The 24,397-nt window shown below is 45.9% G+C and overlaps 4 protein-coding genes across 7 annotated transcripts; all 4 read left to right on the forward strand.

The window, feature by feature from the left end:
• Positions 1-375: 375 nt before the first annotated feature.
• Positions 376-19,396, forward strand: LOC125978680 (WASH complex subunit 2). 3 transcript variants are annotated; one of them, XM_049736239.1, is made up of 30 exons: positions 376-505; positions 606-770; positions 856-924; positions 1,161-1,331; positions 1,404-1,497; positions 1,581-1,642; positions 1,730-1,780; positions 1,857-1,949; positions 2,045-2,132; positions 2,248-2,307; positions 2,408-2,553; positions 2,641-2,728; positions 3,107-3,160; positions 3,246-3,395; positions 3,486-3,607; positions 3,676-3,786; positions 3,857-3,946; positions 4,016-4,117; positions 4,199-4,306; positions 4,376-4,542; positions 4,639-4,744; positions 4,822-5,187; positions 5,273-5,401; positions 5,530-5,628; positions 5,774-5,848; positions 5,930-5,992; positions 6,067-6,294; positions 6,382-7,008; positions 7,152-7,326; positions 7,398-8,048. In XM_049736239.1, the coding sequence occupies exons 1-30, from the start codon at positions 383-385 to the stop codon at positions 7,541-7,543; spliced, it is 4,128 nt and encodes a 1,375-aa protein (XP_049592196.1). In that variant the 5' UTR covers positions 376-382; the 3' UTR covers positions 7,544-8,048. The 3 variants fall into 3 exon arrangements, with proteins under 3 accessions (XP_049592196.1, XP_068508617.1, XP_068508618.1); XM_068652516.1 differs by lacking the exons at positions 5,930-5,992; positions 6,067-6,294; positions 6,382-7,008; positions 7,152-7,326; positions 7,398-8,048 and adding an exon at positions 19,265-19,396; XM_068652517.1 differs by lacking the exons at positions 5,930-5,992; positions 6,067-6,294; positions 6,382-7,008; positions 7,152-7,326; positions 7,398-8,048 and adding an exon at positions 18,962-19,109.
• On the forward strand, positions 8,640-15,518 carry LOC125978683 (AN1-type zinc finger protein 4). Its single transcript, XM_049736252.2, has 10 exons — positions 8,640-8,987; positions 9,869-10,200; positions 10,783-10,858; positions 10,941-11,008; positions 11,079-11,265; positions 11,377-11,524; positions 11,593-12,747; positions 12,837-12,891; positions 13,657-13,774; positions 14,451-15,518. Exons 2-10 carry the CDS (start codon positions 10,017-10,019, stop codon positions 14,584-14,586), a joined length of 2,127 nt encoding a protein of 708 aa, XP_049592209.1. The 5' UTR covers positions 8,640-8,987; positions 9,869-10,016; the 3' UTR covers positions 14,587-15,518.
• Positions 17,040-18,955, forward strand: LOC125978691 (WASH complex subunit 2-like). Its single transcript, XM_049736267.2, has 8 exons — positions 17,040-17,068; positions 17,212-17,334; positions 17,404-17,570; positions 17,667-17,772; positions 17,850-18,203; positions 18,289-18,417; positions 18,547-18,645; positions 18,806-18,955. Exons 3-8 carry the CDS (start codon positions 17,425-17,427, stop codon positions 18,923-18,925), a joined length of 954 nt encoding a protein of 317 aa, XP_049592224.2. The 5' UTR covers positions 17,040-17,068; positions 17,212-17,334; positions 17,404-17,424; the 3' UTR covers positions 18,926-18,955.
• Positions 19,248-23,441, forward strand: LOC137840789 (AN1-type zinc finger protein 4-like). 2 transcript variants are annotated; one of them, XM_068652519.1, is made up of 7 exons: positions 19,248-19,396; positions 19,957-20,184; positions 20,260-20,397; positions 20,505-20,873; positions 20,970-21,024; positions 21,790-21,907; positions 22,572-23,441. In XM_068652519.1, the coding sequence occupies exons 4-7, from the start codon at positions 20,559-20,561 to the stop codon at positions 22,705-22,707; spliced, it is 624 nt and encodes a 207-aa protein (XP_068508620.1). In that variant the 5' UTR covers positions 19,248-19,396; positions 19,957-20,184; positions 20,260-20,397; positions 20,505-20,558; the 3' UTR covers positions 22,708-23,441. The 2 variants fall into 2 exon arrangements, with proteins under 2 accessions (XP_068508620.1, XP_068508621.1); XM_068652520.1 differs by lacking the exon at positions 19,248-19,396 and adding an exon at positions 19,599-19,883.
• Positions 23,442-24,397: the final 956 nt, after the last annotated feature.

Genomic DNA, 24,397 nt, shown 5'->3' on the forward strand with positions numbered 1-24,397 from the left:
AAACCAAATAAAACATTAGATTATCTTCTTCCATTACAAAATATTGGTTCTATTCTACCTTATTCCATTTTTTTTAGTGATCAGCAGTGGAACAAAATCATCAAACATCTGAACAATTCAATGAAAATTTACTATTGATGACAAAATACTGTATTTACATATAGTGTAACAACTTTACAGTTGCCAAATTTTACAAACTTTTTGCATGCTGTTTAATAGTAGTTGTGATTTTTAGTAGCGTGTGCGAACATTGTGGCTTCTTTCAACCTATTTATAGGTTTTTTAATTTATAAATTATGTTTTACACAAAAAAAGTGGTAATGTCCATATTTCAAAAGTGATGAATGGTCAAATGCTTCGGTGTTTGCAGATGTCAGATGGGATGTCAAATGGCCCGGACGGGAGTGAGCACCCCGGGAATGATGCTCAGGTTTGGGAGAGACCGTGGACCCTCGACGAGATGCGGCAGAGCAGCGCCAACTGGTCTCTCGCGGCCGACTCGGGGGTAACGTCAAACATCAAAACGTTCTCTCAGAATCAGCTGTATTGAAGACTGTTGACCTCCCTTTTTTTTTTTTTTTTTTTTCAATATCCTTGCCATCCAGCTCTTCTTATTCCTCCAAGACTTCTCTCAGAGAATGCTCTCCAGGACACATGAGATGGAAAAGCAGCTGGACAGCTTGATCCGAGACACCAAGGCCACCGATAGCAGTCTGCACTCGGTCTTCAACGACTTCCTCATGCTCTCCAATACGCAGTTTATCGAGAATGTAAACTCAAAACTTCCACTTTGTACTCGTCAGTTGGTCTAACTTTAGACGGACGTGTTGCGTCAACATTTGTTTCCTGTTGCAGAGAGTGTACGATGAAGAGGTTGAGGAGCCCGTGCCCAAGACTGATGCTGTGGACAAGCAAGCTGATCAGGTATCAATAAGATTAATTTTTAATATTGTAAGTGTTTGCGAGGGTTTCAACCTCCTTGAATTACAGGGAAATACATTTGTAATTGTTTCTCAAATTATTCAAATCTGTTTGGGATGACAGATCATGTTAGCAAGCAAGGGTTCCACTAGTGGGCGCTAGAGAAAGACTAACCAAAAAGCCTATTGTGGGAATCTGTGGCGCCGTTTGAGTATTTCTCTGCCATGGTTTCCCAACAGAAAAGCCGTGAGCAGAAAGAAGCCGAGCTGATTCCCAAAATGCAGGAAGCGGTGACTTACGGCCTGAAGGTGCTGGAGTCCGCCTTCGAGCACCTGGACATCAAAGCTGGGAACTCGGACTCCGAGGACGAGGAGGCCAGTGACAGATTAGAGGCAATCCTTGAGCCTAAGGTAAAGTCATTTTTGTTATGTTTCATAACTGATAACTATGCAGTATCTAACAATCTTTTTTTTTTTTGGAAGGACCTCTACGTGGACAGACCTCTTCCTTTTCTGATCGGCTCCCAAGCCTTCATGGAACAAGAGGACGTCGGCCTTGGTGACCTCTCTAGTGATGGTAATGCATTCCTTTGCAATATATCCAAATTATTAATCCCCTCTTTTGATTGAAAATGGAAAGACAATGGCTTATTGTTGCAGAACTGTCAGTGGACAGCGAGAGAGACAGCGTGATCGACAGCGAAGATATCAAAGATGAAGATGTGAGAGCGCTTGTATCTTTTTCTTTCCCATTATGATCTATATTTTTGATGTTTTAATTTACCAAAAAAAATGCTTGATGTGCTCAGAATTCCGATGAGGACTTTATGCAGGAGGCCGATCGTCATAGTAACAAGAAGGTACGCTAAGCTCAGAACTACACAGTCATTAAATTTCACACTTTAAAAAAAAAAAAAAAAAAATGGACTCTTACAGAAGGCGTCGTCTATGGTGAGCTCGGATGAGGATGAAGACGATGATGATTCTGATATATTTGGAGAGTCGGACAAGGAGGAGGAGGATGCAAAGGTAAGTTCCGTGTCTCGTCTAATTAATCGAAATGTAATTGTGACTTTGAGTTGGCTTTTCACAACTTAAAGATCCCGTTTCTCTGTGCCATTCAGAGCGCAGGCCCGTCGTCGTCTTTTGCCGACGAGCTGGCCGCCAGGATCAAGGGCGAAGTGGTTAGCAAACCCACGGGAGATCGAGCCTGTAAGTCGGCCTTGTTTGAATTTTCTTCGCCTTCCTCGCATTCGTAATCCATCTTCATCGGAACGCGAGACATTGTCAACAAAGCATGCTCATGGAGGTTTTCAAATCTTTTAAGCCTTGTCGTCAAGGAAGAAAAGCAAAAGCAGAAAAGAAGCCAAGTCTGCCAACTCGCATGGTACGGACGGGCTTTTCATTCATCCTCATCGTTCTGTGCGTTTTTTTTTCCCCCCACTCCAAACCCATCACGCGGCTCACGTTTCTTTTCGTTCATACAGCGGACGAAGACGACAGCGACGACATGTTCAAACCTCCAAAAATGGAGTCGGATGACGACAAAGACGACGAGGATGAATTCTCGCCGTTTGGCGGGAAAAGCGGTCTCTTCAGCGGGGGGAAAGGCCTCTTTGACGATGACGACGAAGTAATATCTTCTATCAACGTCTTGGATTTCAGTACAGATATCAGGCAGCATCTTCAGGATTTTTTTTTTCTATCGGATCCCACACAGGGTGATTTGTTCTCTGATGCACCAAAGCTTCCTGCGTCCAAAGAGAAGTCAACAAACGAAAGCATCAAACCCGTCACCAAAGCTGCAGGTAAAGGAAATCGGAAAGATCTTTGATACCAATTTTTTCTCGACCAATGTTAACCCTTGTATACACCGATACCAAGGGCCTGATACTAATTTTTTTATCTGCACTCATCCAATCCTCGTACATACCGCGTTTCCTCAGAAATATACTTTCATGTGACTGGTTTCCCCTGACAATCATGTGACTGGCTCGAGCAAAACTGTGGCTAATGCTAGTTTAACTACGTGAGAAGATGAGGAAAATCGTACCACTAATAACCCTGAAATTGCGACCATGCCAAACTTATTAAGTTAGCATAATAGAGGCATTCATATCGATTTAAAAATATTCCTTATCTGTGTTTAGCTTGAAATGTGATTATTTTTGTTTCATCCCCTTAAGAGCCTGACAAAGCCGGCAAGAAAATTCCACCTGGCGCCGTTTCGATATTTCCAGGTAAATGCTGTCTGCTAGCATAGTAGCGTACATCGTGGAGGGTAAGGTTCTCAAACCGACAAAATCGTGCTTTTTTTACAAACAGACAACAACCTCTTCAATCCAGTGGGCGACGTAATGGCTAGCAGAGAAAACGGAGCGTCGACCGGCAAACCCCATGTCACTCCGAAACCGGCCCCAGTCGCTGGGGGACTGTTTGATGAAGAGGAGGATGACCAAGATGACTTCTTCAGTGGTAAAAGCAGAAAAAAAAATCATCTTCTGTTAACTTTGTTGACGTTTATTAATCACTTTGAGTGGTTTGTATTTTTTTTTTTCCCCACAGTCTCACAGGTCAAACCCAAACAGGCCCCTGACCTTTTCAAAGACGAGGACGAGGACATATTTAGCGAGAAGCCAGCTCAGAAAAAGGAGGCGGAAGAGCCGCGTGCGCAATCGGAGAAGAAGGTAAACGACAGTATGACAACAGGAAGTTTCATGGAAGTTCTTGTCGTTCTTATGACTTTTATTTTTAGATGCCTGCGGGTGCCATCTCCATGTTTGGCCCTGGAACACAAAGCTTACTCTCTGAAGGCCTGAAGAAACGTCAAACCTCCCGCAGCGACGAGTCTGACAAATCTGAGAAGGTTTGAGGAGCATATTTACCAGAACCTCAGTATTTGTTTCAAGACTTTTGACTGGCATCTGCTTCTTCAGAACGGGCTGAATCCAGATGTTGGATCAGCTGTCACTCAGACCCAGAAACCTCTCACAAGTCGTCTCTTCTCTGATGATAAAGACACCCAAGTAAGTCTCTCAAGTTCCTTCACATGATCTACTTTCCTCTGTTTATTTTGTCCGTCTTCCCTTGTCTAGATTTTTCCGACTATCCCCAAGAGTCAGTCGAATCCCCACACGATGAGCCAGAGCAGAATCAACAAGCCTCCTTTGTCCTTATTCGATGACGATGATGAAGAGGTGACCGCCCCACGCCCCAATCGGGTTTTTTTTGGGTTTTTTTTAGATTTTCTCAAATAGTAGCCATATTTCTTCTTGCAGGATCTCTTTGCATCTGCTTCAAACTCCAAGCCCAAATCGAATCCAGCTAAAACAGCCACGCAGCAGCCCAGTAAAGCTCTCTCTAGCTCCCTCTTCAGTGACGATGAGGTATTTCAGGAGATCAATTCGTCACTCAGTCTGCAATGCGCTTTACTAACTTTAAGAACATTGGTTCAGGACCAGTGGTTAAGCCCTCAAATGAGTGCTACCAAGCAAGAAAGCCAGACGGGAGGAATGAAACCAAGCGCCAGCGCCCCCTCCAGTCTCCCAAGTGTTATGACGTCGCCGAAAGGCAGCCTCTTTGACGATGACGATGATCTCTTCGCTCCGGTGAAAGAGTTGAGGTATTTAAAAAAATATTCCACTCTAGACTGGGAACGTCACGAAGTGTACATATTAGGAAAATAAAGATGAATTGAATGTGTTGCCATCTAACGCAGTCCGAAGAAAACCCAGAGAAGTCTTTTGTTCGAGAACGAGGATGATGAAGATAAAGGATCCCTGTTTGGAATCAAAACCGATGAGGTCAAAAACGTAGCAGCTAAAGTGAGTACAACAGGGAAAGCTAATTTGTTTCATTTAGTCATCTGATTTTTTTTTTTTTCCCCTCTGTTGATTCTCAGCCTACGTCGCTGTTGGAAAAATCACCAGATTCGGCTAAGAAGGGATTGAAAGAAAAACCGTCACTGCCACAGAAACCGCCAGCGAAGCCCCCGGAGACCCCATCGCCGTCGTCGGAGTCCACCGAAATCAAGAAGAAGCCCGTCGGAGCCGTCAGCCTGTTTGGGGGCATTGACGTTCTGGCCAAAAAGCAAGCGAAGAGCATTTTGGATGAAGGCGACGACGATCGTGACGGCCCGCCGCCGATGGTCGACACGCAAGAGAAAGTCAAAAGCAATGCCTTCAGTCTGTTTGATGATGATGATGATGAAGATGTGCAGGCTCCAATTTTCAACGCCAGTAAACCTACAGCCGGAAACACCGCAAAGGTTACCCTGATTTATTTATTCTGTTCAGAAAAGCACGTTGACTAGTTCGCGGCTGACCGCTTATAACTTTGAAATTTGTTTTCAGCCCGCAGAGGAGCGACCGCAGGCAAAAAGCACCGGCGTGTTCCAGGATGAGGAATTATTATTTAGTCCCACAAAGCAGAAGGACAACGATCCAGACGTCGACCTCTTCGCCGGCTCGGATAAAACCACGGCCAGTATTTTGATCTGTCATTGTCCTCACTTGGCCACTCCATTAGGAACACCTTATGCAATCTTGATACGGAATATTGTCAAGGTTAGGATGGATGTTGAAATGACCCGAATGTCTTTCATTTATAGAGCTCCAAGCTCAGCTCGGCAAAGCCGGAGACGGCGAGTTTGTTTTTGGAAGACGAGGAGGACGACCTGTTTGCCTCCAGCAAGCCCCAATCGCCACCGGTACTGAATTGATTCCACTTAATCACAGATTAACATTTCTAATGTTGATTTTAAAATTATCTTTACAGCAAGTTTTGAGATCTTTTGAATTTTTGTTTTTAAGTTTGACAAACTTTTTTTTGGATGTGTGGCTTCTCTTCCTCAGAAAGTAGCAGCTAAACACAATACGTCTACTGACAGGCCGCCGCCAGTCAGGCCAGAAACTATTCCGGAAATTCAGGTGAGTAGTATGAACTACTTGGACACACTATGCTGTGCCTTTTAGTATGATATTAATAAATAATATAATCCAACTACACAGAAACCTGCCCTTCTAAGTCCTGCAGAACCAAAAGAGCCGACATCAAGGATCGGCAAACTTCAAGTAAATTTAGATTTATAAAATTCTAAAAGATGTCTATGTATTACTCGTGACTCTTTTTTTAAACATTTTTTTAGGCAAGTCTGAAGATCAACCCTGCTGCATTTCTCCCTGGCTCAGCCCCCTGCATGCCGGGGGCCGTCAGCGTACTCCCGGGTCTGGATCCCAGTTCCTCCTCTGGGGTTTCCAGCTCCAGCATAAGCCCCAGTCCCGCCACGACGCCAATCGGCGCCCGGATGGACAGTGAGCCGGGAATCGGGTTCGACGCGCCGCTCCAGGTTCCGACTTTGCAGAGCGCAAACAAGGTGGGAGAAGTGATTGTCTGTACTGGTCAGCCACAATATTAGGTACACTGTGACACTTTCCAAAATATGTTTTTTCTTTGTACGCAGAATCGTGTGAGAGCTTCCATACATCGCAGACCGCAGTCCAGAGCGGCGAGGCAAGCGTCTCAAAGATCAGCAGACGACCAAGAGCAACGAGAGGACAATCCCTCTGGAGCCTCCTCCGACTTGTTTTCTTCTGTCCCGCCCCCGTCAGACCACTCAAGCCAGACTGCTACCCCACAGAACTCCGCTCCTATTACATCCTCGCCTCCATCTTCTCAAATGTCCACTGAGCCTTCTTTGCCAACGCCGCCTGTATCTAAACACCCCAAGAAGCAAGACTCTAGTAAGGACAGCAAGGTCTCACTCCCTTTTGAGGAGGAGGACATTTTTGCTTCAGACAGTATTTTCACAAGCACGCTTGCCGCCAGCGTCTCCACCAAGAAGGCCGAACATCCGCCTGCGGCGGCACCGAAGAAAGACCTCAGCGACCTCCCGTCAATTTTCGACGACAACAGCGATGACCTTTTCCAGACATTGAAACCAAAGTCGGCAACAAAGGTGGCCAAGACGTCGACCTTTTTGGAAGACGATGACGACAATGACGACTTCTTCGGAGTGAAGAGCAGCTCGGCGGCTACGTCCGCGATTAGCAGAGACGTCAAGAGCTTTCCCAAGATTGATATTTTTGAGGTAATGTCATTTCCTATCACTAGAAACTGTCTCAACATGCGAGTAGTAGTGTTGACCCCCTTTCCAAAAGTATTGGAACAGCTTGGTCATTTCAACAGTGAAAAAAAATCACATCATCATCGGCAAAATATTTGTCTTCACAGGACGACGTCGCCATCTTGCCTAAAGCCCCCAGAAAGGAAAAAGACAAGCCCATCGACATCAGTCTGTTCGACGACAACGTCGACATCTTTGCCGACCTGGCGGACACTCCCGCACCGAAACAAAAGAAGAGCAAAGCCAAGGCGGCCGCCGGGTCCATCTTCGACGACGACATGGGTAAGTAAATCTCCACTATTTGAGGAAATACCAAATGTATTATTTGTGATCCTCCATTTTCTTTCCTTAAGATGACATATTTGCACCAAGTGCAGTCAAAACGGCGACAAAGGTGACTCCGAAAGCAAAGACCTCGCCTCCCTCCCAGAAGACCAGCACAGCAGTGGACACGAGTAACATATTTGATGATCCACTTAATGCTCTTGGGAAGAATTGAAGTCGATTTGTACGGTTATGGATCCACTTTGTAGTATTTTTTTGGGATTGCTGAACCCGCAAGAGATCGGGCATCTTGATTGATGGACCATTCCTAAATTCTCATCCATTTGTTGCATCGCATCTTTATTTTGTAATATTTAGTAAGGACTGTTAATAATTAGACATGATAGCACTTTATGAAGATACCGTTGTGCTTAGTTAGACGCTGAGGCTAACAGTAGTTTTGCTTTTTTTTTTTTTTTTTTTGCTTTGCCTTGTTGAGATTTCTTGTCTATAAGTGCCATGTCATTTTCGTCAAGGCAGTTCGTAAGAGTTTTGACACTCATCCATTTCTTAACTTTTGCTGTGAGACAACTAGAAATGGCATTTTTATCTACTAAAATGAAACATTTTATACGATCTAAGATGTGTGGTTATTTTTGTGGGGGGTATTTTCTTTTTTTGAATGCTGTAAAAATGAAGAGCTCTTTTCCAAAGCACAATAAAACCATTAAATTACATTATTAATGTTTCACCTGGAAAGTTTATATTAGTTTCTTTTTTTTTTTAGTCTGAACATGTTCAACAATGAGGCCATAACTTGAAAGATATCACAAACATAAGATATGTTTTTCAGGGTCAAAATCTTTTGGACTGATTCATAAATATTTACAAAATAATTGGTATACTGTAAAACAAAATGCATAAACATTAATATGATAGAAGTAAGCCAAAAATGCAAAACAACAAAAACAAAGAATGCTATATCGGAAATGTTACAAAAACTTTTATTCCTGGGCTAGTATTGCACAAATACGGTATTTTATTCCTCACAAAAAGCAAAATTAATAAAACCTGGAAGCTCTTTAACTCTACTAAGCAACGATTTGTTACATCGTGGTGTCAATCCAATTTAAGACCCGCCTCTATCTGCCTAAACACTCAAGATAAGTGGTGGAACTAGTGTCAATCAAATCTAAGACCCGCCCCAGATCGTCTTTTCTCTAAGTTGATTGGTTAGTTTTGTGTCAATCAAATAAGATCCGCCCTTAACTTCCCATTTCCCTTGCAGCAATTGGTTACATCGTAGCGTCAATTAACCGCAGCCACGGAGGTGATGTCTCGCCCTCCCCCGGCCCGGCGTGAGTGACAGGTACGACACCGTCGCGAACACGGCGACGGACGACCTACCACAGACGCGACCCTGCGGGTTCGTTCTGTTTGTGGCGTTGAACGTGATGCAATGCTCTGTTTTGGCGAACGTAACGCCGCCCACTACAGCGACACCGGCAGACGGGAAGCGGGGACGGAACCCACGGGTGTAGCCTAGCTCGCTCGCCGGCTAACTAGCTCGCCGTATGTGTGGAGCGGTAGCCATTGTTTGAGCTGTTGGCTAACATGGCAACGTCGGCTAAGGACAGCAGCGTTGGCTAGACGGGTAGCTCGCCTCCTTGTAATTCACGGTAAGCAACACTTTGACCTCACTCATTTTTTAAAAAACGGAATGTTTAAATAGCACCTGCGTCGACGTTGTTGACTCTTGCTCGCCTTTCAGCACCGTTGTCTAAATAAACCAACATTGTCACTATTTAAAGGCAGTGTTTTGACTTTTGCTTCCTTTTGTGTGAGTGTAGCTTGCGAGCGCCTCATCTAAAACATTCTCACGAAGGCCTCATTGATGAACAGCCCGCAGAGAAAGCAAGACAAGCATCCCATAATTTTCCATTGTATCATGCTTTGTCTTAAGCCCTTATAATGGGCTATTGTGCGCTAAGTGGTCAGAATATTAGGTACCCCAGTCCACCCACCCCCCACAAGGATGCTGATGATGACACAAAGGTAATGTTGCTGCTTTGTGTTTGCATTCACAGGCCACACCATTTGAGTGATGCTGGCAGACAATGTGAATAAACACGTTTTTTTTGGCTGTGTGTGCATCCAGTTGCTGCACTGCATCAGATTGAGCTGTTCCGAATTATTCTTTCCCATCTCAGGTTAGCCTAAAATACCTAAACAGGTCACTTGTATCTCATAATTCAGTGGTCACGAAACAAATTGAACATTATTAAATGAATGCCTTATGAACCATGTCAATCAAAAGTTAGCACTCGCGTTTGTATTTGTTCGGTTCTCCGTCTTAATTCTTAATTGTCGGATTGTGCCGAGCGCGGTTTGGCACCACGAAGACCTCCTGCCGCGCACCTGATCTTTGACTTCTGGCTGAAGCCTTGCGTGCGTCTCTGAATGTTTCATGAGACCATTGTACACGCTGACTGAAATGCGCCCCCCCAAGAGTATCTGAGTGTCAATCTGATATAACTTTTTTTTTTTTTTAACTTCACAGTTGTGGTCATCCCACACGATGAGTGACGGTCCCCCAGCCAGGAAGCACAGCCTGCCCCTCTCTCCCTCACCTTGGGCCACGCCTCCACTTTGGCTACCCTCCTAAAGCCCCCCCCCCCCATCTACCGCCTCCCTCCCCACCAGCCGAGATGACCGACAGGAAGGAGCCTCCCTTCTTCAACGATGACCGCGTGGGAGGTTTGCATCACAAGATTCCTCTGTACGACCCCATAGAGCTGTTCATCGAAACCCTGACCGGGACGTGTTTCGAGTTGCGCGTGTTGCCCTTCGAAGCCGTCATCTCAGTCAAGGCAAAGATTCAAAGACTCGAAGGTACGAATAAAAGTTGTCGAGAAAATGATTCTTTTTTTTTAAATGAGTCATTTGAAAGCTCAACAGGGTTTGTGAGCGTCCTTGGGACACTGACCTTGTCCAAAAAATGTCTCCGTTTTGTGTTTATGCATCAGCCAGTGTTTTTCCTCATGGCGCCCATCACTCCCAAACGGTGGCTTGGCTCCAGCGCCAGGTCACCGAGTCCATTCGCTCACTTCATTTACATTCCCAAGACTTCTCTCGAGACCAGCCCGTCACACTCACCATCCCTTAAGCTCAGATTTCTTACAGAGCGCCAAACGCATCTCTAAATCGAATGACATGAAACTGTCATGTCGTCCATCTCTAACCATTTTGCCAACACAAACTGCAAAAGAATGAGAAGATCAAATTGAGCGGTAAATAAAGCCGAACAAGCTAAACATAATGAGATGGGTGAAGCTGGTCTCCGCAGTAGCGTTGAGCTGTCTGAAGAGGGCAGTCACGAGCTTTAGTGACTTGAACTATCGACTCTCATGAATCTCTGCAGCTCTGTATTGATTTCTCTCTTGGCCTCTTGTGTGTCTGTGCGTGTGTGTAAAGGCATCCCAGTTACCCAGCAACACCTCATCTGGAACAACCTGGAGCTGGATGATGACCACTGTCTCCACGATTACGGGTAAGTGCTCCCTGTTCGGCCTTATTTGCACCTTTTTTTAATTTTTTAGCACATTTATAGTCAACGCATGTGTTTTTTGCAGGATTGCGGAGGGCTGTACTTTGAAGCTGGTCTTAGCCATGAGAGGAGGTCCAATCAACACCAGAAGGGGTGAGGAAAAGACCACTGACAAGCTGGATGCAGGTCTTTTCTTTGACAGACTCTTCTCTTCTTTTCCCAGTAACTATGGAGGATCCCGTGAAGGAGGCGGCGGACTCCATGGAGGGCACAAAGGAGGAAGGTTGGGAGAAGACTCCGGCCAACAAGCAGGTCACGTTTGTGGTCTACCGCGAAGGCGACCAGCTCAACTTTTTCCGGGTGGTGGACAGAGGAGACGGTTCCCTTACTCCTCTATCGGAATCCATCAGGTCGGCGTTCCGATGATTTATTTTTCTTTATAACCCAGCTGGTCACAGACAAAAAAAAAGTTTGAATTCTGAGAGCGTTTCACAGATGTACGCACGCTCCTGCTTTTTCAGCGGCGGCTCCGTTTACATGTGCACCGAGGAGGACGGCGTCGTCAGCGGAGAGCGCTCGGCCGCTGCGGCGAGCCTGGAAAACTCCATCACCATGAATAAAATGAAGCTGCTCAAAGCCAAGATGGAAGACATGAACATCAACAAGAAGGTAAGACCAAATGTTGTTTTGGAATTCTCCAAAGTGGAACTCTCTAAACGGCAATCTTCATTCCGCAGCCGAAGAAGACGAGTAAGGCAAAACCGCGCCCCCCTGTCGGTCTCCATCCCTGCGGCGGCGGGCTAACGCCTTCCATCACGCGAATCCATCAGCGCCTCTTGCGTTCGCTCCCCCAGATTAACCAGTCTCGCCAGTTCGGTGGGCATCTACCTCCCATAGTGGACCAAGAACTCCCAGACCCGTCGCCGCACGCCGCCAGTTCTTCTTCCCAGTTGCCCGTTCCGAGACGGCCGCCTCCCTCGTTCCCCTCGTCCTCTTGCTACATGCTCCAGGAGGAGGAGCCGTGGGAGACGTGCCCGCCTCTGGCAAAGATTCGGCCCCCTCCCAAAGTCTCCCGCTTGGACATCGGCGGCACCAGGCTGATGAGGGACTGCGTGTACCCGCAGCTCCCGCCGCTGTGCACCAGGAGTTCGCCCGATGCCACGTTTGACCCGCTCAAGCCGGTCGGCGAGGCGGTCGGGGTGAGTTTATTAGACGAGGCCGGCGGGCTGGTGGCGCCATCGCAGTCCGCCGCTTCGTTCGGCGAGCTGGCGGACCCCCTGAGTCTGGACCTGTCCCCTCAGTCGGAGGAATCTTGCCGAGCCTTTGATGTCGGGGCGCCGCACCAGCTGCCGTTGCCCCCCTCCCCTCTCAGCACTTGGACGCTCGGGAGCGGCGGCGACACGCTGACCAGCAGAGCGGATGTAACACAGTTTAGCGCTTCCTTTCATTTAAGCCCGCCGTCGCCCGCCCCCACCTCCCCGAAGCCACGTTTCCAGCCTTTCGACGGCACGCTCCCCCTTCAGGTACACGGCGCGGCACAGGTGAAGCCGACCAGCCCGTCCCCCATCCCGTCCGTGATGTCCGGTCACACCGCACGCCTAAGGGGCGTTCAGGTGGAGTCACCCGGCAAGAGGCCTGAGATTCTCTCCAAGAGGGAAGCCAGAGGCATCACGAAAATGGCCAGTCAAGCTTGTCGTGAGCAACTGGGCTCCCTGAGCAACTCGGCGCTCTTGGCGTCTCTCTCCGCCAGGCCCATCGACGCAAGGCGAGCCGGGCTTGGCGTCCCCCTGCCCCCAGCTACTCCCATCGCACAGGGGATCCTGGGCTCCAGGCTGCCGGGCCTCCCGCAGGAGGACGCCGCCGCCGCGCGACATCGAGCCACGACCCCCTCGGTAAGAGCGGATGCTTGAATACAGATCATTTCGAAGACAAATTTCTACAATTGAGTCAAACTTAAACAATTGTCCCCCCCCCCCCCCAGGCCAACAAATGTCTTGGGTCCAGTGGGGGAGTCATCCCTCCATTCGGGAGAATTGGTAAGAAAGACTATGTCACAGAAAAGAACTCGATAATCTTACAGTCGTCATATTTGCCGTTATTCTGCCTTGCTCTCTCCAACCGTGCTGAGTTTTTCAATTTCTCTCGTAGCACGGAAAAATGTTCAGCTTAAAACAGATCCAACTTTCTGCATGACTAAGCGTCTGACGCGGATAGGTTGCACAAAAACAAAAAAGACAAAACATTCCAATCTGCTCCTTGTGCAGACTCACTTTTCTGAGATTAAAAAGAAAAAAGATTCCATGAGGGTGTCGTCATGTAGGCGGGCTGTTTTTCCTGCAAAGGCCTTCAGTTTAAAAATTATTGCTGGACGTCTTTCATTGAGGGAACAAGTCCAGTCCGTCCTTCCACGTATCACACAGGGCAGCTGTGATCCCCATAAATGTCTGATTTGTGGTGCGCAAAAAAAAAGACACTAATAATGCAATCCGCCAGCCGCTAGCATTTTATCAGTCCTCCTTCCCTCGTCTCATCTCCCTCGCGCTGCTCATTATCCTCGACACTTGTCTTTGTGAGCAATTCTGACAGCAGGATTAGCTTCGGACTGAATACAAGCACACGAGCAAATAAGCCGGCGTGCAAACAATCGGTCAAATCCGCGCTATTGATCGTACGTCTCCGCTCTAGGAATTACTTTGTGCGTCTTTAGTGCAGTGCTACCTTGAAAGAGAAACATTTTAAATGCCACCTGGCAAGTGAGCTGAATTTGTCATCCAAGTTTCTCTGTCGCTCTTGTGTGTAAGGAACTCCGACATACCACCTACCTCCAGTGAAGGCCCCTGCGGGCACCAAGAAGAAGAGTTCCAAACACTGCTTCCTTTGCGGCAAGAAGACCGGCCTGGCCTCCAGCTACGAGTGCAGGTACGAGAACTTGCCGCGAGACTCCAAACCGAATCTCGCCGCTTTTGTACTCTGTTTGCCCGTGGGCCATCACGGCTACGCGTCGGCCGCCCGCTGAGTTGGAAGATGGCGGACAGGAGCGTTCAATCTGATGCAACCACGTGTAAATTTAAACGGCGATTGCTCAATCGCAACGCTGGTCTTGCACTCCAGTTTTGTATTCTTAGATATATTTTTTTTATTGTGCATAAGAAAACGAAACCAGACCGACGAATCGAGGCTTCCTTTCTGAGGAAGACGATGTTTACAGTTTCATATTATCGTGAAAACCAGAGTGCTGTCTGCAGGCAGTAAAACAAAACTGCGGCGGAAAATCAATCCGAGCTGTTGCGCCAACATTGGCCGCAGCCAATGCAAACCGTTTAGAATGCCCGGAATTAAAAAAAAAAGAAAAAAAAAGTGTATTAACTAACAGATGCGTATTTAATAGACTGAGGGGAAACAACAGGATGACGGGAACTGAAAAGAAAAACAACTTAGTGACATCAGTCACACAACTGAAGCATGCAAACCGCAGCAAAAAAAAAAATCAAGGACAAACCCCAAAATGACTTCAGTTGCAGAACTAAATATAAAGCAGTGTTAATTATAACTGCGACACGGTGACAAGAATATCTCCGTTTGATTGGTCAATCAGGTGCGGCAGCAACTTCTGTGCCACTCACCGCTATGCAGAGACGCACGAATGCTCGTACGACTACAAGGGGACGGGGAGACGCTTCCTGCAGGACGCCAACCCGCTCGTCAGTGCCCCCAAGCTGCCCAAGATCTAAACAGTCCATTACTAAGGAGGAGACGCGCTCAACCCAGACGGATATTATTCACCGACGTGCGCATTGGATTTTTTTAAATTTTTTTTTTTATGTCCCTCTCTCGGCCACGGCGAACTCTCCTGTGAAAACGTGTGGACAAACAGCAGATGATCAATGTGAAAGTGTTTCTGTTGTTTTGTTTGTTCGATGAGCCCATCCAAGTCTGTGCATGGACGCTGGTTATTTTTGTGCAAAATATCTGCTGCATGTTCAGACCTTGAAAAGAAAAAAGCTGATGGATTTCCATTGGACACGTCTTGGCCAGATGCACTTTAGAAATATCATATTTAAACTTTTATTCTGGCCCAACGGGTCTTTTTTTTTTTTATTGTCATGTATGTTGTCTTTTTATTTTTGAATTGTATCTGCCCCTGAAATGTCTTGTCTTGTTACGGGCACATACACGTGAACACAAACAAACTCCATCAATGTGTGTGTTTTATGATATTTATTCATGAAATATCATATTTAAACTTTTATTCTGGCCCAACGGGTCTTTTTTTTTTTTATTGTCATGTATGTTGTCTTTTTATTTTTGAATTGTATCTGCCCCTGAAATGTCTTGTCTTGTTACGGGCACATACACGTGAACACAAACAAACTCCATCAATGTGTGTGTTTTATGATATTTATTCATGAAATATTTAAATTCAAGTATGCAGTCTGTGTCTGTTTGAATGCTGGTTGTAATTGTGTATAATTGAGAACGGGGAAGACTAATGAAATCGGATATTTCAATGTCTTTAGCAAGATAACGTGGTTGCCATAAGAATCTTTTGTATTTCTTTTTTTTTTTTTTTTAAATGCTCAGCCGTTGCAAAAATCTCCAATGCTGTCATATTTGCAGGGGTTTGACTTCAAATAAATTTTCTTTCCAAACCTTCAGAAAGAAATTATGGCATCTTTCCAGGAAACAATTGTGTGGTCACTCCTGTTGCTAACCAAAACAGCAGCACATATAGAATCACAAACAGATCAAGTGTGACGTATCAGGTGATGTAAACAAATTCGCTGGCCCTAAGGATAGACGCTGTTAGGAGTCTTAAATGTCCTGTTAGACCGACACCTGTTCAGTTGCTAACCAAAACAGCAGTAACTTTCACATTGGAATAAAACCTATCGAGTCATATCTCAAATTAAAGGTCACAATGACACCATTCTCAACCTGGAATTATTTTCTGCACCGTATTCTTGTATGTGGACGAAGTGCCCCCAAAACCTGTTTTTGCTGCTGTTGAATTGTTTTCAGTCAAGCTGAACTCGTAGCCGCCTCGAAATCCCCTTAATAGTTGACTGACTCATTCTAGTGATGTGCTGGTTGCTTAGCAACAAGATGACACTTTGTTTTGATTCCAGATGTATTCAAGATAAATTAAGAAAACACAGTATTTTGCAACATAACATAAATAGTATTTTAGTTTATTTTTAAACCTGCCTCCGTGCACGTTCCGATCTTAATCCTTGGATTGTATGCATGACAATTTGGTAAACTCACTTCGATCGGGAGAACAGGAGCTCCGTTGTCCCGCCCCGAGGACGCCGCGGCGGCCTGCGCATTCGTAATAAGGCCAAACACAAGGACGAGTTTCGCATACATGGACAACGATGCGAGATCGTGCCTGCAAATCAACACTACATTCCTGTGATTAATGATTGACTTGACTCTGGATGGAGTTCGAATGCCGGTCCAAAACATGACCTGTAACCTATCAAAGTCAATTGAAAAAAAAAAACTGGAAAAATGAATAAAAATAAACGGAAATAATGTGATTGCACAAGTGTGCACACCCTCGTATGCCTGAGGGTGTGGCTATGCACCTGTCACCATTTTCCTCTGGTTAACGCCAAATGAAATTCGGATTTTCTAAGGCGCATCTTTTTGTGCTTTTAGAACTCATTGGGGTGCTTGTGTCTGAAAAGTTGCTGAAAATTGCTCACATTTATTTTATAAGTAAATATATATAGTTCCCGTCAGTTAAATTATTTTAGTATTTATTTTGTATGCGTGGATTATTTAAAAAAAAAAACACGAAAAGATATCTTCCTAATTTTTGGACAGGGGGGGCTTCATCATCCCCACCAATTTGGAACCGTCTACCCTCTTAGAGATTTTTTTTTTTTTTTTCTTGCTCCTCTTCGTCTTTTCCACGTGAACGCGGAAGTGGGTGACGCGCCTACACACGCAGCTACTCCTTGGTGCTCGACAACCGTGCGACTGACGTGAATTTCTTACAACATCACTGCCACGCACGAACCGCGACGCCCAGTGTCCTCTTTGGACTTTGTGACGACAAGAGAAGGATGGTGCGCGGCGAACCTCCGGAACGCCGAGGTAGAGGCGAAGGAGGAAGGCTACGTTCGTGTCGGTTTGTCGGTCCATCGGTTCCGGACGGAGGGACGCTAGTGATGGGATATTAATCGAGTATCTCCGTGGGAAATAAAGGTAGGAACATTATTGATGATATATTGCATTGTATTGATAACAAAGAATTAAAAAGTATTATGTTGCTGTATTGCGTTTTTTTTTTTTTTTTAATATTGTTAGAGGCTCCCCCATTCGATTGACATGACTGGACATTTCATTAGGTACACTTCTTGCAGGATCTCTTTGCATCTGCTTCAAACTCCAAGCCCAAATCGAATCCAGCTAAAACAGCCACGCAGCAGCCTAGTAAAGCTCTCTCTAGCTCCCTCTTCAGTGACGATGAGGTATTTCAAGAGATCAATTCGTCACTCAGTCTGCAATGCGCTTTACTAACTTTATGAACATTGGTTCAGGACCAGTGGTTAAGCCCTCAAATGAGTGCTACCAAGCAAGAAAGCCAGACAGGAGGAATGAAACCAAGCGCCAGCGCCCCCTCCAGTCTCCCAAGTGTTATGACGTCGCCGAAAGGCAGCCTCTTTGACGATGACGATGATCTCTTCGCTCCGGTGAAAGAGTTGAGGTATTTAAAAAAATATTCCACTCTAGACTGGGAACATCACGAAGTGTACATATTAGGAAAATAAAGATGAATTGAATGTGTTGCCATCTAACGCAGTCCGAAGAAAACCCAGAGAAGTCTTTTGTTCGAGAACGAGGATGATGAAGATAAAGGATCCCTGTTTGGAATCAAAACCGATGAGGTCAAAAACGTAGCAGCTAAAGTGAGTACAACAGGGAAAGCTAATTTGTTTCATTTAGTCAGCTGATTTTTTTTTTTTCCCCCTCTGTTGATTCTCAGCCGACGTCGCTGTTGGAAAAATCACCAGATTCGGCTAAGAAGGGATTGAAAGAAAAACCATCACTGCCACAGAAACCGCCAGCGAAGCCCCCGGAGACCCCATCGCCGTCGTCGGAGTCCACCGAAATTAAGAAGAAGCCCGTCAGCCTGTTTGGGGGCATTGACGTTCTGGCCAAAAAGCAAGCAAAGAGCATTTTGGATGAAGGCGACGACGATCGTGACGGCCCGCCGCCGATGGTCGACACGCAAGAGAAAGTCAAAAGCAATGCTTTCAGTCTGTTTGATGATGAAGAGGAGGATGAGCAGGCTCCAATTTTCAACGCCAGTAAACCTACAGCCGGAAACACCGCAAAGGTTTGCCTGATTTATTTATTCTGTTCAGAAAAGCACGTTGACTAGTTAGCGGCTGACCGCTTATAACTTTGAAATTTGTTTTCAGCCCGCAGAGGAGCGACCGCAGGCAAAAAGCACCGGCGTCTTCCAGGATGAGGAATTATTATTTAGTCCCACAAAGCAGAAGGACAACGATCCAGACGTCGACCTCTTTGCCGCCTCGGATAAAACCACGGCCAGTATTTTTTATCTGTCATTGTCCTCACTTGGCCACTCCATTAGGAACACCATATGCAATCTTGATATGGAATATTGTCAAGGTTAGGATGGATGTTGAAATGACCCGAATGTCTTTCATTTATAGAGCTCCAAGCTCAGCTCGGCAAAGCCGGAGACGCCGAGTTTGTTTTTGGAAGACGAGGAGGACGACCTGTTTGCCTCCAGCAAGCCCCAATCGCCACCGGTACTGAAATGATTTTAACACATTTTAATCACAGATGTGTCCCTTCACACATTTCTTATGTTGATTTTGAAATTATCTTTATAGCAAGTTTTGAGATCTTTTCAATTTTTGTTTGTAAGATTGACAGACTTTTTTTGGATGTGTGGCTTCTCTTCCTCAGAAAATAGCAGCGAAACACAATACGTCTACTGACAGGCCGCCGCCAGTCAGGCCAGAAACAGTTCCGGGAATTCAGGTGAGTAGTATGAACTACTTGGACACACTATGCTGTGCCTTTTAGTATGATATTAATAAATAATATAATCCAACTACACAGAAACCTGCTGTTGGGTCTAAATACGATTAGACATTAAATCACTCGCTGGAATGAAGAGGAGAAGACAACCAGAACAGGTTTACTCGCGAGGAGAACGATAGAGCAAGCAATCTCAGTTACAACCTCCATCAGTTCTGAGTCTTTACTCCACGTGCCCCTCTTTTTAATGTTATGGTTGCCCTGGTTACAGAGGCGTTGCTACACTAAAGGGAGGGGGGATTGTGTCTGTAGCAACGCTGATTAGCAAAAGAATGTAGTGTGGTGTGAATTAGCACTTCGCTGTTGGCTCTTGACCCCCCGCAGAGGCCGTCCGCAGCTGTCTTCCTTCACAGTTGGCTGACCTGTCCTCGAGGTCAACAAATGTCCTGACGCACGTTGATTGCCGCTTTGCTGTGGAACAAATGCAACTAGACCTTTGCTAACTTTATCTACTTGGTAATTAACACACAATAGTAATAAGTAACTTGTCCTAAACATTTCAACACACATTAAGCAAACGTGAGGTAACCGGTATGCAGTTCCTTAAACAAACATTGAGTAAATATGGGATAACTTTAATGCAACTACTTCTAACTGTATGTATCCCTTAACAAAGAAAAACAGGTCTGATAAACTACAATCTATGAACCAAACAAAGAACATTTCACCTATGCAAATAAGCCCTGCTCATTGTTAGTGAAGGACTCTTACGGGAACCAAAACACACAGACAACATAAGGACAGGAAAGGTACAAATGGCTGACAGGGATCAAGACATCCCTATCACATAAAAGGAACAAAGAGATAAAAGGAAAAGATAAACTCGTAAAGGCGAGGCCTCCAGGTCTGGCAGGCCAAAGCTTCACTTAAAATTATTCCAACACCTGCCCTTCTAAGTCCTGCAGAACCAAAAGAGCCGACATCAAGGATCGGCAAACTTCAAGTAAATTTGGATTTATAAAATTCTAAACGATGTCTATGTATTACTCGTAACTCTTTTTTTTTTTTCTTTTAAGGCAAGTCTGAAGATCAACCCTGCTGCATTTCTTCCCGGCTCAGCCCCCAGCATGCCGGGTGCCGTCAGCGTTCTCCCGGGTCTGGATCCCAGTTCCTCCTCTGGGGTCTCCAGCTCCAGCATAAGCCCCAGTCCCGCCACGACGCCAATCGGCGCCCGGATGGACAGTGAGCCGGGAATCGGGTTCGACGCGCCGCTCCAGGTTCCGACTCTGCAGAGCGCAAACAAGGTTGGAGAAGTGATTGTCTGTACTGGTCAGCCACAATATTAGGTACACTGTGACACTTTTTTTCTTTGTACGCAGAATCGTGTGAGAGCTTCCATACATCGCAGACCGCAGTCCAGAGCGGCGAGGCAAGCGTCTCAAAGATCAGCAGACGACCAAGAGCAACAAGAGAACAATCCCTCTGGAGCCTCCTCCGACTTGTTTTCATTTCATTAGGTACACTTGTATCCAGTACAATTTCCTTTCATTTAAGCCCGCCGTCGCCCGCCCCCACCTCCCCGAAGCCACGTTTCCAGCCTTTCGACGGCACGCTCCCCCTTCAGGTACACGGCGCGGCACAGGTGAAGCCGACCAGCCCGTCCCCCCTCCCGTCCGTGATGTCCGGTCACACCGCACGCCTAAGGGGCGTTCAGGTGGAGTCACCCGGCAAGAGGCCTGAGATTCTCTCCAAGAGGGAAGCCAGAGGCATCACGAAAATGGCCAGTCAAGCTTGTCGTGAGCAACTGGGCTCCCTGAGCAACTCGGCGCTCTTGGCGTCTCTCTCCGCCACGCCCATCGACGCAAGGCGAGCCGGGCTTGGCGTCCCCCTGCCCCCCGCTACTCCCATCGCACAGGGGATCCTGGGCTCCAGGCTGCCGGGCCTCCCGCAGGAGGACGCCGCCGCCGCGCGACATCGAGCAACGGCCTCCTCGGTAAGAGCGGATGCTTGAATACAGATCATTTTGAAGACCAATTTCTACAATTGAGTCAAACTTAAACGATTGTTCCCCCCCCCCCCCCTCCTCCAGGCCAACAAATGTCTTGGGTCCAGCGGGGGAGTCATCCCTCCATTCGGGAGAATTGGTAAGAAAGAAGTCGATAATCTTACTGTCGTCATATTTGCCGTTATTCTGCCTTGCTCTCTCCAACCGTGCTGAGTTTTTCAATTTCTCTCGTTGCACGGAAAAATGTTCAGCTTAAAACAGATCCAACTTTCTGCATGACTAAGCGTCTGACGCGGAGAGGTTACACAAAAAAAAAAAAGACAAAACATTCCAATCTGCTCCTTGTGCAGACTCACTTTTCTGAGATTAAAAAGAAAAAAAGATTCCATGAGGGTGTCGTCATGTAGGCGGGCTGTTTTTCCTGCAAAGGCCTTCAGTTTAAAAACTACTGCTGGACGTCTTTCATTGAGGGAACAAGTCCAGTCCGTCCTTCCACGTATCACACAGGGCAGCTGTGATCCCCATAAATGTCTGATTTGTGGTGCGCAAAAAAAAAGACACTAATAATGCAATCCGCCAGCCGCTAGCATTTTATCAGTCCTCCTTCCCTCGTCTCATCTCCCTCGCGCTGCTCATTATCCTCGACACTTGTCTTTGTGAGCAATTCTGACAGCAGGATTAGCTTCGGACCGCATACAAGCACACGAGCAAATAAGCCGGCGCGCAAACAATCGCTCGAATTGATCGTACGTCTCCTCTCTAGGAATGCGTTTTAACACTGCACACCTTGTTTACTTTGTGCGTCTTTAGTGCAGTGCTACCTTGAAAGAGAAACATTTTAAATACCACTTGGCAAGTGAGCTGAATTTGTCATCGAAGTTTCTCTGTCGCTGTTGTGTGTAAGGAACTCCGACATACCACCTACCTCCAGTCAAGGCCCCTGCGGGCACCAAGAAGAAGAGTTCCAAACACTGCTTCCTTTGCGGCAAGAAGACCGGCCTGGCCTCCAGCTACGAGTGCAGGTACGAGCGCTTGCCGCTAGACTCCAAACCGAATCTCGCCGCTTTTGTACTCTGTTTGCCCGTGGGCCTTCGCGGCGGCCGCCCGCTGAGTTGGAAGATGGCGGACAGGAGCGTTCAATCTGATGCAACCATGTGTAAATTTAAACGGCGATTGCTCAATCGCAACGCTGGTCTTGCACTCCAGTTTTGTATTCTTAGATATATTTTTTTTATTGTGCATAAGAAAACGAAACCAGACCGACGAATCGAGGCTTCCTTTCTGAGGAAGACGATGTTTACAGTTTCATATTATCGTGAAAACCAGAGTGCTGTCTGCAGGCAGTAAAACAAAACTGCGGCGGAAAATCAATCCGAGCTGTTGCGCCAACATTGGCCGCAGCCAATGCAAACCGTTTAGAATGCCCGGAATTAAAAAAAAAGAAAAAAAAAGTGTATTAACTAACAGATGCGTATTTAATAGATTGAGGGGAAACAGGATGACGGGAACTGAAAAGAAAAACAACTTAGTGACATCAGTCACACAACTGAAGCATGCAAACCGCAGCAAAAAAAAAAATCAAGGACAAACCCCAAAATGACTTCAGTTGCAGAACTAAATATAAAGCAGTGTTAATTATAACTGCGACACGGTGACAAGAATATCTCCGTTTGATTGGTCAATCAGGTGCGGCAGCAACTTCTGTGCCACTCACCGCTATGCAGAGACGCACGACTGCTCGTACGACTACAAGGGGACGGGGAGACGCTTCCTGCAGGATGCCAACCCGCTCGTCAGTGCCCCCAAGCTGCCCAAGATCTAAGGAGGAGACGCGCTCAACCCGGACGGATATTATTCACCGACGTGCGCATTGGATTTTTTTTTTTTTTTTTTATGTCCCTCTCTCGGCCACGGCGAACTCTCCTGTGAAAACGTGTGGACAAACAGCAGATGATCAATGTGAAAGTGTTTCTGTTGTTTTGTTTGTTCGATGAGCCCATCCAAGTCTGTGCATGGACGCTGGTTATTTTTGTGCAAAATATCTGCTGCATGTTCAGACCTTGAAAAGAAAAAAGCTGATGGATTTCCATTGGACACGTCTTGGCCAGATGCACTTTAGAAATATCATATTTAAACTTTTATTCTGGCCCAACGGGTCTTTTTTTTATTGTCATGTATGTTGTCTTTTTATTTTTGAATTGTGTCTGCCCCTGAAATGTCTTGTCTTGTTACGGGCACATACACGTGACCACAAACAAACTCCATCAACGTGTGTGTTTTATGATATTTATTCATGAAATATTTAAATTCAAGTATGCAGTCTGTGTCTGTTTGAATGCCGGTTGTAATTGTGTATAATTGAGAACGGGGAAGACTAATGAAATCGGATATTTCAATGTCTTTAGCAAGATAACGTGGTTGCCATAAGAATCTTTTGTATTTCTTTTTTTTTTTTTAAATGCTCAGCCGTTGCAAAAATCTCCAATGCTGTCATATTTGCAGGGGTTTGACTTCAAATAAATTTTCTTTCCAAACCTTCAGAAAGAAATTATGGCATCTTTCCAGGAAACAATTGTGTGTTGCTAACCAAAACAGCAGCACATATAGAGTCACAAACACCAAGTGACTTATCATGTGATGTAAACAAATTCGCTGGCCCTAAAGATAGACACTGTTAGGAGTCTTAAATGTCCCGGTAGACCGACACCTGTTCAGTTGCTAACCAAAACAGCAGTAACTTTCACATTGGAATAAAACCTATCGAGTCATATCTCAAATTAAAGGTCACAATGACACCATTCTCAACCTGGAATTATTTTCTGCACCGTATTCTTGTATGTGGACGAAGTGCCCCAAAACCTGTTTTTGCTGCTGTTGAATTGTTTTCAGTCAAGCTGAACACGTAGCTGCCTCGAAATCCCCTTAATAGTTGACTGACTCATTCTAGTGCTAGTGATGTGCTGGTTGCTTAGCAACAAGATGACACTTTGTTTTGATTCCAGATGTATTCAAGATAAATTAAGAAAACACAGTATTTTGCAACATAACATAAATAGTACTTTAGTTTATTCCGATCGTAATCCTTGGATCGTATGCATGACAATTTGGTAAACTCACTTCGATCGGGAGAACAGGAGCTCCGTTGTCCCGCCCCGAGGACGCCGCGGCGGCCTGCGCATTCGTAATCAGGCCAAACACAAGGACGAGTTTCGCATACATGGACAACGATGCGAGATCGTGCCTGCAAATCAACACTACATTCCTGTGATTAATAAGTAAATGATTGACTTGACTCTAGATGGAGTTCGAATGCCGGTCCAATACATGACCTGTAACCTATCAAAGTCAATTGAAAAAAAAAAAAAGAATAAAAATAAACGGAAATAATGTGATTGCACAAGTGTGCACACCCTCGTATGGCTGAGGGTGTGGCTATGCACCTGTCACCATTTTCCTCTGGTTAACGCCAAATGAAATTCGGATTTTCTAAGGCGCATCTTTTTGTGCTTTTA

This window comes from Syngnathus scovelli, chromosome 12, assembly GCF_024217435.2.
Source record: "Syngnathus scovelli strain Florida chromosome 12, RoL_Ssco_1.2, whole genome shotgun sequence".
NCBI lineage: Eukaryota > Metazoa > Chordata > Actinopteri > Syngnathiformes > Syngnathidae > Syngnathus > Syngnathus scovelli.

What these genes read in the sequence shown, in the direction of transcription:
- LOC125978691 (XM_049736267.2), top strand. Translation starts at nt 17,425, where the DNA reads ATGAGTGCTACCAAGCAAGAAAGCCAGACAGGAGGAATGAAACCAAGC. An exon ending in CCGCCTCGGATAAAACCACG is followed by an intron (nt 18,418 to 18,546) that starts GCCAGTATTTTT and finishes TTTCATTTATAG; the next exon opens with AGCTCCAAGCTCAGCTCGGC. An exon ending in GCAAGCCCCAATCGCCACCG is followed by an intron (nt 18,646 to 18,805) that starts GTACTGAAATGA and finishes TCTCTTCCTCAG; the next exon opens with AAAATAGCAGCGAAACACAA.
- LOC125978683 (XM_049736252.2), top strand. Translation starts at nt 10,017, where the DNA reads ATGACCGACAGGAAGGAGCCTCCCTTCTTCAACGATGACCGCGTGGGA. An exon ending in CCTCTATCGGAATCCATCAG is followed by an intron (nt 11,266 to 11,376) that starts GTCGGCGTTCCG and finishes CTGCTTTTTCAG; the next exon opens with CGGCGGCTCCGTTTACATGT. An exon ending in CCCTCCATTCGGGAGAATTG is followed by an intron (nt 12,892 to 13,656) that starts GTAAGAAAGACT and finishes CTTGTGTGTAAG; the next exon opens with GAACTCCGACATACCACCTA.
- LOC137840789 (XM_068652519.1), top strand. Translation starts at nt 20,559, where the DNA reads ATGTCCGGTCACACCGCACGCCTAAGGGGCGTTCAGGTGGAGTCACCC. An exon ending in ATCGAGCAACGGCCTCCTCG is followed by an intron (nt 20,874 to 20,969) that starts GTAAGAGCGGAT and finishes CCCCTCCTCCAG; the next exon opens with GCCAACAAATGTCTTGGGTC. An exon ending in CCCTCCATTCGGGAGAATTG is followed by an intron (nt 21,025 to 21,789) that starts GTAAGAAAGAAG and finishes GTTGTGTGTAAG; the next exon opens with GAACTCCGACATACCACCTA.
- LOC125978680 (XM_049736239.1), top strand. Translation starts at nt 383, where the DNA reads ATGTCAAATGGCCCGGACGGGAGTGAGCACCCCGGGAATGATGCTCAG. An exon ending in AGTCTGACAAATCTGAGAAG is followed by an intron (nt 3,787 to 3,856) that starts GTTTGAGGAGCA and finishes CTGCTTCTTCAG; the next exon opens with AACGGGCTGAATCCAGATGT. An exon ending in GCAAGCCCCAATCGCCACCG is followed by an intron (nt 5,629 to 5,773) that starts GTACTGAATTGA and finishes TCTCTTCCTCAG; the next exon opens with AAAGTAGCAGCTAAACACAA.